The following is a 10,732-nucleotide window of genomic DNA, read 5'->3' as shown; positions in this document are numbered from 1 at the left end:
TCCTCCTTCAGGTCTTTGCTCCAATGCCACCTCCTCAGTGAGGCCTCCCAACCACCCTATTTAACATCACAAGCCCCCTCCCCAGCACTTTCTATCCCCCCTTCTCTGTTATTCTCTCCAGAGCACAAACACCATCTGACACATCCGTCTTATTTACTGTTCATTCCCTCCTGCTCCTGCCAGTAGAATGGGGGACAGGATGGGTGTAGTATCTGCCTTGTTTACCACAATCTACCCAGTGCCCACCCGAAACCGGGTGCTGGCACATAATAGGTGTTCAATAAATGTTAAATGAGTGACACTCAGTTCCCATGGCAGGGATTGTATTATACCTCCCCTGAGACACCAAGGCACAGAAAGGTTAAGACACTTGCCTGCTGTTACACAGCCAGTAAGAAGGGAAAGCAGAGTTGAACTCTGGTCTGTTTGTCTCCAAAGTTTTGCTCTTGGAGGTGGAGTAGCCTGGTGAAGAGTCTGTCTTTAGCGGCAGACAGACCTCAGTCCTGGGCCTGAATTTAGAACCTGAAGCTTCCTAGGCAAATTACTTAAATTCCTTGAGCTTCGGACCCCTCACCTGCAAAACGAGGCAAACAAAAGCAGCTATGCAGAGAGAGATTAAATGAGCAAAGGCGCCCAGAGCACTGTGGTTATTACTGCTCTTATCAATATCTATGGCGAGGCCTCCTCGCACACGCAAGGCACGTCCTCCACGTGTCCCAGGAGCCATTTCAACACCCCCACTCCTCCCTTGCTCTGTTGTCAGAGGCACAGGAGATGAGCTGTTGACTGATATGATAATTTCACTAGAGTAGCAAAGTCAGTCATTTTCTCAGTGACGGGATTTCACGGGCCCCATTAGATCACCCAGGTCCCCCTCAGCTGAGCGATCTGTAAGTCTGGGATCTAACAGACCGGCAGAGCTCTCATAGGCACCAACCCTTGCACAAAAGGGAAGACGTGTTAATAAGAACAGTCCGCCTCAAATCGTTTGGAACAACGATATAAGGAACAGTTGTGAAGCTATCGTTGGAGGGCCATTCCAGGAACTTTGCATGGGCCCAGCAATTCTGCAAGGCATCATCTTCCCCATTTTAGAGATGTACTGGGAGCCCCACAGCAGAGCTTTGGTAGAGCTGGACGTGAATGCAGGCCTGTGAGATCCTACAGTCCAGGCTTGCTCCTTACCCTAAGCAGCCTCTACTCACTGGCCACTGCCCCAGGAAAAGTCTTGGCTGGCATTTCATTAATGGGATAAATGCACCTACTGGGAGACCCACAAGACAGGGCATTCAATAATCAACCTGAGCAATAAAAATGGAAGCAGGGCTCTCTATCCCATTTGTACTCAGAAACAATCCTCCTCTCCCACAATACACAATGGGAAACTGAGGCCCAGAGAAGATGGGTCACATCTGAACCCTAGTCAGTCAGTGTGGGAGCCAGAACCTCGGGGCATTGTTTCCTCCAGACACAGCTTCTTCTCTCCCTGTCCTGGGGACCCACACTGGACCACCTGTCCCCCGGGAATAAGCCAAGCCCTGTATACCCTCCACCTCTGCACAGGCTGCTTCCTCCTTCCCCATCCTCTGCAGCACCCTCCACCTCCCCAAGCCCTCACTGGTTGGTATGTATGCTTGCCTTCCTACTAGTCCATGCACCACCTGCAGGCAGGGATGGCCAGTCTTGCTTACCTCCTTGGCCCTACAACTGGCACAGTGCCTGGCATACAGCAAGAACTCAGGGAGATGCCATGTGTGAGTAAGTAAATGACTTCTCCAGTGGGCGAGGACTTACCGGGACGTTAGGACCCAGCTGGAATGTCCACTCCTTGGTGTCTTTCCTGCTGGCTTCCCAGAACTTCAGACAGAAGCTCTCGCCAAGCTGCCCAGCTGGGTCTGGTTGAGAGGTTGCCTCCCATCTCCACATCCTGGTGATGCTGCCATTAAATGTGGAAGGAGGATGGATGGGTGGGTAGAGGGAGGGGTGGGTGGGTGGTGGGTAGACAGACACGCAGACAGGTGCCAGAGAGGTGGATGGGAGGGGAGATGGAGAAAACACTACTCTTTTGGGTGGTGGCTTTGGGTTTTAGGTTTCTTCCTGGCAAGTGGCTCAAGAACCAGAAGAGGGAAGCCAGGGCTACGGGCAGCCCCACCCACCAATCCCACCCCGCAGCCTGGGGTCTGCTCCCGCTGCCAACAGGCCCCCTCTGGAATTCACTCCATCTTCCCTCAGATCCAGGGGCAGTCCCCTCCCACCTTCTATTGCCCATAGCAATGGTCCCACCCTCCATATGGCACCCAGCCAGCCGCGCAGCACTCGGCCTCCCTTTCCTCCCTAGCTTTGGCCATTAGACACTAAGGCCTCCTGCCTCCACACCATTCCAGAGCTGGGACCCAGGCTTTACTTCAAAAAAAATACTCAGCAAAGAAGCTCCCAAGGGCCCCTCCTCGAGCAGAACAGAGCTTCCTGCAACAATGAAGATGACCACGCCTGTGTTGTCCAATAGCACCCCGCGGGCCAAGCCACACCTGAAATGTGGCGAAAGTGACTGAGAAATTGAGTTTTTTATTTGATTTTATTTTAAGTAACTTGAAAATTAACTAGCCACGTGTGGTTAATGGAGACCGTATTGGACAGCACAGTTCTAGAGCCTATTCCTGCAGCAGGCTGTCCCCCTGTACCCAGCCTGAACCCTCCCTGCTGACAGCAGAGTGGCTGCTGGTCCCCGAACAGCCCCTGCCTAGCAACAGCTGCTCTCTGACTCTTCCCTGTCATTTTGCAGAAAAAACACCTCCATCCAAGTACCGACATACTCTTGGCTTTTATTCCAGCATCTCCCAGAGCTCCAATATGTACAGACTTGATTTATACACATATAATATACACAATATATACGTATTTATATATATTCACACGCCAGCCACACACTCATACACTCGCACGCACACGCCCTTCCAGAAGGGGCGCATGGCCACCTCGGAGCCCTGCTCAGGCCCAGACAAGTGGTACGGGGCTTGCCAGGCAGTTGTGAGGTTTTGTGTTTTTTTGCTTTTAAAAAGAAGACTTTCCTCCAGATGTGTCTTCCCTCTCCCCAAACCCTAAAACCTCTCCCCAAAACACTCTGAAAAAAAGTTTTTTTAAAAAGAAGAGGTTTTCCTCTACTCTGCCAAAGTAGTTACTGGAGAACCCAGGTCTTTCTGCATGCCCTGTGTAGGTCCCTGGAGGGCAATTCCACCCAACGCTCCCTGGAGGACCCAGGTGTGCTGGAAGGGCCCCGACCCAAGGTTCAGACCCTGGGATGGAGCCTGCAGCTGCGTCCCCTGGGTGGAGGGGGCTATAGCATCAAGGGCACCTGCCAGATGAGGAGGGTACTGTCCGTCTCCCTGCATGGGGCCGGCCTCCCACTGCTGCCCAGGGCGTTGCCAAAGTTGCGGTAGCCCTGCCCGCCAGAGATAATGGCAACGGAGCAAATCTCCTTGCGGTGGGCGTCGCGGGCACAGGGTCGGCTGCGCACCCAGATGTCGGGGTCGTCAGCCATCTCATAGATGGAGCCATCCTCCTCGCTGTGCTCCAGGGTGGAGCCATCAGTTGGTGCTGGTTCCCGCATGGACAGCAGCGGGCCCGGCAGGTGGGCCGTGGAGCGCAGGCGGTACTGCAGGAGGATGCCCTTCTTGCGGGTCAGCTCCCGGCCCACGTGGCTGTCGGGCACGGGCGCCGGCTCATGAGCCTGCCCGTCTGGCTTGTCCTCCTCGGCCCGAGATCCCTCGGCCTCCTCCTGGTCGCTCCTCAGGATGTCTGGGGCCAAGATGCTGGTAGCCACAGCCAGGAAAGCCACAGGTCCACAGTGACCATTGAGCGAGACCATGCCTTTCCCTGCAGGAAACGGAGCAAGGGAGAAGGGGGCCCAAAGGCCCAGCGCATTAAGAGAGGTGCCCGTGCATCTTTCCTGGAGAACATTCTGGGCGGGGTTTTTTTGTTTGGTTGGTTTTTGGTGACTGCAATCTATGCTGGCACCTCCCCAGAAGGCCATGGATCTGGCTCTCTCGTGCTCCAGGGCTCCCCTCTTTCGGAGAGTGGAACAGGAGTGACCTTACAACACTTGAGGGAACCTCAGTATAAAATTCCCTGCCCGACAATGTCCTCTTGTCTCCAAGCCTTTGCCCAAGCTGTTGCCTCCACCTGGAAAGACTCCCACCTTCCTGACCCTGCAACTCATCCTTCCAGGCCCAGATCAAGCTCCTCCACAGCGAACCCCTCCTAAATTCACCCATGGAGAGCTGCTCACCTGTCTCTGAATGCCCTATATCACAGCACCTACCACCTGGATGATACCTGTGCCCACAAGACCGGGAGGTCTCTGAAGGCAGGGTCCCTGCCCCATTCAACCCTGTATCCTGGGACCCAGCCTGGGGATAAGAATATACACCCCTTGGATGAACAGAATGCCCTATTGATGAAATCGTGAAAACAAGAAATCTCTGAATTTAGAAGAAACTCTTCTCTAGCAGAGGGGCTCATGATCTGAGTGGGGCTACCCCCCACCCCCTGCCCCAGGGCTGCCCCTTCCTCTCAGCCCTGCTCTCTGGCAGCAGCTGGAGGACAACACTTTGTCATCACTCTTAGGGAATGGGCAGAGAGGGGCCCAGGGCTCTAGGTGTCCAAATGTCAGGGGTCCTCCCTGACCTCACCCCCATTCTCCTGGGCCCCAGTGTCCCAGGTCAGAGCAGACCTTCCTCTAATCTATGCAAACACATTTCCACATGGACCCCATGAGGGGGCCAAGCCCATCCCCTGAAGCCCTCAGTTATTTCTATCTCTGGAGCTAGACAGTTTGAAACTGCTGTGGAAAGGGAGCAGAGGGGCCCAGCAGAGCCTCTGCCATTACTCAGATATCTCAGCCAATCCTCAAACCATCTGGCCAACATGCACTATTGTGCCCATTTGCCAGATTAGGAAACTGAGACTCAGAAAGAAGGAAGGAGACTATAGGGCTGGGATGATTGAAGTCCACTGTGCCACAGTGCCACCTGAGATGAGAAGTTGGAGACCGGACCCCACCCCATATCAGAAGACAGCATAAACCCCTGGGCACTGCTGGCCATCTGCAGCTGATCCCCCAGGCCCTGCCAAAACCAGCTCCCAGAACCTCACCTGTGATCTTGGGGATACCTTCCAGCCGAGGCACAGGCAGCAGAACGATGACACCCTGGTCAGTGCCCACCCAGAGCAGACCCTGGCAGATCAGGAGGCTGGTGACACACAAGTGCTTCTGGCCTGCAGACAGAGAGGCCAGGTTAGCAGCACCCTCCTTGGGGGACAGCAGTGGGTCTGGGTGCCACCACAGGTGAGAGAGTGGCACAGTCCAGGCTTCTCCCCTGGGAGAAGCAAGAAGCTGGACAGTGTTACTGTTAAGACCTGGGGCTTGGGGGGCTGATGTCACTGGGGTCTGGCCCCTGGGCCCCCCAGCTCCCCCTCCCAGCCTTAGTTTCCTCTTGTGTAAAGTGGGGGGGCCGTGATGATGCAACAGGATAACACCATAGGCACAGTGCTGGCCCAGGTGACCTCCTGCTGCCCAGTGGCCAGGTCATCTGGGGCATGAAGCCAGGAAAGCCAGGGAAGGCACAGAGTTCCCACTGGTGAGGGTGAAGCGGGTATTGGCACAGAGAGGTGCACAGATGGAGGGGTTCGGGGCGGGCCCAGGAAGTGGTGTGAGCTGGCAGTCTGTCTCGGCCCCTCCATTGCAGTGCCGTTTCCAGCTCAGGCTTGACGTATTGCCCACATGGCACTTCTTCCAGCAAGGGGACAGCACACCCTGCACCGGGCCCGAGAGTAAACCAGATAACTCATGGCTGGGAATTAGCATGTCTTTTATGTTGGTCCAGATTGATTGTTTTTCGGCTATCCCCATCCCCCACCACCCCATGCTGTCTCTTCCTATTGGCAAGAATTGTGACGGGCAGGGAGGGCAGTGGGGTCCTTGTGCTCCTTGAAGGTGGGATGCACAGGTGGGCTGCCCAGCACAGTGGCGAGAGCGGGGCTCCAGAGCCAGGTGCTGGGTTCAAACCCCAGCCCTGCCACTTCCTAGCTACGTGACCCGGGGCCAGTCCTAAACCTCTCTGTGCCATGGTTCCCTCACTTGTAAGAGGGGACAATGACAATATTCCATAGCATTGTCCCAAGAGTTAAATGAGTCAACAAATGAACGCAATTAACCCAGTGCCTGGCCCATGGCAGGCACTGATAGGTGCTATCTGCTATCATCACCCTTGTCCTCATTAGCAATTCTGATCCATGGGAATGGTGCGAGGGAGAGGCTCGGGTGGATGAAGGAGGGTGGAGGCCTCCAAGGGACTGAGAGGTGCAGGGTACAGCCGCCAGCTCAGGGACAGAGCCCCCCATGTGGCACAGCAGGGTGGACAGCCCCACTGAGCTCCTATAGGCTTCACCTGGCTCCTGCCTTTCCAAAGGGCTTGTCTCCTGGCCCAAATCCTTCTGCCCCTCTTAAAGGGGTTTATCCTCCCCACAAAGGAAATTCAGATCTATACTGTGCATCACAGCACTAACGGTGCCACAATGCATTTGAAATGAGGCTTAGGGCAGTGGTCCTCAAACCTGGCTGTGCATCAGCATCACCAGGGGCGCTTAACACACAGATCAAGGAGCATTGCCCCAGAGGAGGGGCCGCATTCTAGAAAGTTTCCAGGTGACACTGATGCTGCTGGTCTGCAAAACGCATTTCGAGAAATTGTTTTGGAGTTTGCAAAGCACTCGTATACCTGCTGCGATCTGACATAAGCCTTGTAACAACTGAGACGTACCTAAGACACAGATGATATCCCCCTTCTCCAGATGAGGATAGTAAGGTTCAAAGAGGCCCTCCTGGTGAGAGCAGGGTTAGGAGTACAGCTAAGCTCTGCTGCTAACTACATACAGCCCAGTCTCCTATTGCCCCTCTGCTCTTGACAAAGAACTTCAGCTGCATACCGCGGGTGTATGTGCTTCCTCTGCAGAGCCGTCTCAGAGAAAAATGGTGCAGCTCCATCACCCCGAAAGGAGAGTTACCATCTTGGGGTACACGCAGCACTAACATCACTGATCTATCCACTTGGTACCTAGGAACATCCTACTGTGTGCCAGACTCCGTACTCGGTGCTGGAACCACACATACAAAGTCCCTGCTCTTGAGGAACAAACATTCTAGAACATTCTGCAATGATGGAAATGTGCTCTAGCGAGCTGTGCAATTCGGTAGCCATTAGCCACATGTGGCTACTGAGCACTTAGAGTGTAGCTAGTGGGACGGAGGGACTGAATTTTTAATTTTCTTTAATTTTAATAACGGCTACTGTATTAGATGGCACCTTAAGAGGAGAAACGGGAAATGAAAGCAGAAAAAGGAACATAAATGCAAGGCAGAAGATTAAAATGAGGCAACAGAGCAGACAGTGGGTGGGAGGACTCCCAAGGTTGCTTCGTGCCTCACTCTGCTTCCCGGGAGGATGGGGATGCAGGTATGAGGCTATGAGATCCGGATGACAAGGAGGAGGGAGCCACACCAAGACCTGAGCAAACGCCTGGGAGACAGCACGTGTGAAGGCCCGGGGACAAGAATGAGCTTAGCCAGTCAGTGGAGCAGACTGATGCCACTGCAGCTCGGGAACAGGGGGCAAACTTGAGATGACTGGAGGGGAGGTCGGAAGAGTGGCGGGCCAGGGCAAGGACAGTGACCTTTCTTCCTGACTGCCATGAGAAGCTCCCAGAAGGTCTAAGCAGGGGAGCGATGTGACCCAATTGTAGTGGAGTGTTCTAGCAGCAGTTGCGGGGGCGGGGGAAAGTGAGACCAGCGAGGGGCTCTAACAGCTGCCAAGCAGAGACGGCAGTGGCTGAGACTCAGCAATGGCAGCAAGATGATAAGGAGCCAGCATGTCCGAGATACGTTCTGATGCAGAACGACAGACCTGTTGACAGACTAGAGTGGTAGGAGAGAGAAGGAGAGGAATCCGGACAACACTGAGCAGCCGGGTGCATGGCAGTGCCGTTGCCGGAGATGGAGACGGGGCAGGCGCAGGTTGAAGTCCAGAGCTCTCTACTGGATGTGGGGTTAGAGGTGCATACGGAGACATCCACGGGGAGCTATCAGGCAGGTCTGGGATAGGTGAGTCTGGAGACAAGATGCAAACTCAAAGAATCACATTCACAGTGTTTTCAGTGTGGAAATACAAACCACACTGAAAACACCCAAAGCCCATCAGTGGCTTAGTGACTTGACGACAGGGGCTATTTCACAATAGGTATCTGGGTGGTGGGGAAGCTGGGACTGTTTCCCACCCTTGCACCAATTTAGAAAGTGAAGGCTCAAAACCATGATGACGGCCTCCAGTCCAGGAATGGGCTCTCCCTGCCCTCTTGGAATCAGCCAGCATAGGAGGCTCAGGCTGCCAGCTCCCTCTCCTCACCCCGTCTTCTCTCCTTGGCACTGTCAAGGTCTGTAATTACCTTATTTTGCTCTTTGATTATTTACTATCTACCTTCCCATGCGTAAGCTGCATGAAGGCAGTAGCTTATCTGTGTGCTCAAGGCTGATCCTCCAACTCCCAGCCCAGTACCCTGGCTCCCGGTAGACACTCAGAGAGCACCTGTGAGTAAATGAGCAAATGGATGGATGGATGGATGGATGGATGGATGGATGGATGGATGTAGAAAAGTGAAAAGGGACATGGTGTTGATGTCCCTTATGAGCTGTGTGAATTTAGACAAGTCTCTTTCTTTCTCTCATTGATCAATGAGTATTACAAACCTCCCCTGCTTGGTTTTAATTTATTAGAAATAGTATATATATTGGGTCGGCCCCGGGGCTCACTCGGGAGAGTGCGGCACTGGGAACGCTGAGGCTGTTGGTTCGGATCCTATATAGGGATGGCAGGTGCGCTCACTGGCTGAGCGCGGTGCAGACCACACCGTGCCGAGGGTTGCAATCCCCTTGCTGGTCGGAAAAAAAGAAAAGAAAAGAAAAAAAGAAATAGTATATATAGACACACACAGTTGAGCACAGCTCTGAGCCCATAGTATCCAATCAATAGATGGAGGCTATTAGGATAATGTTTATGATTATTAAAATGACCTAGACTCTAATGTCTTAAGATCAGCTCCATCAGAGTCATAAATGCACAAAAATAATAAAGCCAAGAGAGGAAACAGTGGTGAATTTTTCATTTCACATGCCTCCCCTCCCTTTCCAAGTTCCCTGGGGCCTTGAGACCAGCGGGAGACTGTTTCCTGCTGCCCCACATCCTCTGGGCCCCGCTGGTGTCCGACACTCGGCAAATGGAAGGCGGCGAGAAACCAAAAGCGATGCCGGAATAGAGGAATGACTTCATCAGCAGACCTCTTTCCTGGCCCTACATCCTCCCCCTCCACCTCGAGGAAAAGAGTAAGACACTTCACAAACAGTCCGAAAGAAAAAAAAATTCTAATGGAGAATAAATATTTTATCACAGAGACTTAATGCAGCAGTGTTCAACTTACCCAAGCCATCTATCTGGAGATATACAACTTTAAAAAGCTCAGGCTCCCGGAGAACATTTTATTAATGACCTGTCTAGTTAAAAGGAGGAGGGAGTTTAGGTTAAAAAATGCATTAATACCAGTCGGGTACTCGAGAGGAAAAAAGAGGTCAGGGGAAGGAAGCGTGATAAATTTTTAACATGCCCTACAAAAAAATCCACACTTAGAGGAGGGACAAATTTATTACTAATTATGTAATTATTTCATTTAGTGGTGTGGGGGAAGAAAAAATACTTAAAAGCCTTTTCAAAACGTCTCTAATAAAGAATTTAAGAATCACGCTTTGTTGTTCTTCTGCGAAGGCGAGACGTGGGGTGGATCTGAAACCACCCTGCACCCTCCAGTCCCCACCACTCTGGCTGGGGCTGGCTCTGGCTTGGTTTGGAGCTTGAGGAAACCCTCTCAGGCCTGAGGGATCCTATGTGGACTTGGCCTGGCAGGGCCCTGGGCTCCCTGGTGTTGCTGATAGGAAAGGTCAGGCCTGGAGGCAAGGAGGGGACCTTTGGGAAACCCCTGGAACCTCAGCCTACACCCAGACCTGTCCAGAGAGCAGCCCCAGGGAGCAGTGGCATGCAGAGAGGTCACTGATGTAGCTGATATGGCAGGAAGGGCTGGAAGGGTGGGCAAGGAGCCCCCGTAGGAGACACATGGCTGACAGGAGCTAGTGTGACGAGGGGCGGGTGTGGATGCCCTAATGATGATGATGACAGAGACAATGACGCCATCACATCACCATCGCGGACTGAGACTTACTTGAGCCAGGGACTGTGGGGTGCTGTCCTAGTACCATCTCAGGTAATACACACACCTGCCTTGTAAGGTGGGGACCGAGGATCGGAGTGTTCTCCACTCTTTCCTGATCAGAGCTGGAGGGCAGCAGAGCCAGCATTCCAGCAGGAATTCTGACTCCAGACTCTGGTCTACCCTACACAGCATGGCCAAGCTGACTCAAATCTCAGCCCATTGTTGTATAGATGGGGAAACTGAGGCCCAGGATGGGGGTGCGACCATCTAAGACTGCACAGTAAATCTTTGAGAGAGCTGTGATTAGAGCCTGTGGGTCTGTCCTGACTCTGGCCTTAAAAGCAATGTGACGGTAGGCCCATCATTTAACCTCCAGGACCTCACTTTACCTGGCTCTCAAATAATCGTCATAATAACAAATGCC

At 53.1% G+C, this 10,732-nt stretch overlaps 1 protein-coding gene across 3 annotated transcripts in view; it reads right to left on the bottom strand.

Moving 5' to 3' along the window:
- Nucleotides 1-2,810: 2,810 nt before the first annotated feature.
- Nucleotides 2,811-10,732, bottom strand: part of ARHGEF10L (Rho guanine nucleotide exchange factor 10 like) — a 144,190-nt gene continuing 136,268 nt past the window's right edge. For all 3 annotated transcript variants that reach the window (XM_063104614.1, XM_063104612.1, XM_063104613.1), the window contains 2 exons: nt 5,152-5,274; nt 2,811-3,873 (listed from right to left, as the gene is read on the bottom strand). In XM_063104614.1, coding sequence (XP_062960684.1) covers nt 3,335-3,873; nt 5,152-5,274 — 662 coding nt within the window. In that variant the 3' untranslated portion in view covers nt 2,811-3,334. The remainder of the gene's footprint in view (nt 3,874-5,151; nt 5,275-10,732) is intronic.

Source organism: Cynocephalus volans, chromosome 8 (genome assembly GCF_027409185.1).
Source record: "Cynocephalus volans isolate mCynVol1 chromosome 8, mCynVol1.pri, whole genome shotgun sequence".
NCBI classification, from domain to species: domain Eukaryota; kingdom Metazoa; phylum Chordata; class Mammalia; order Dermoptera; family Cynocephalidae; genus Cynocephalus; species Cynocephalus volans.
Note: the sequence above shows the minus strand (reverse complement) of the source record. Positions and strands in the feature narration are given on the sequence as shown.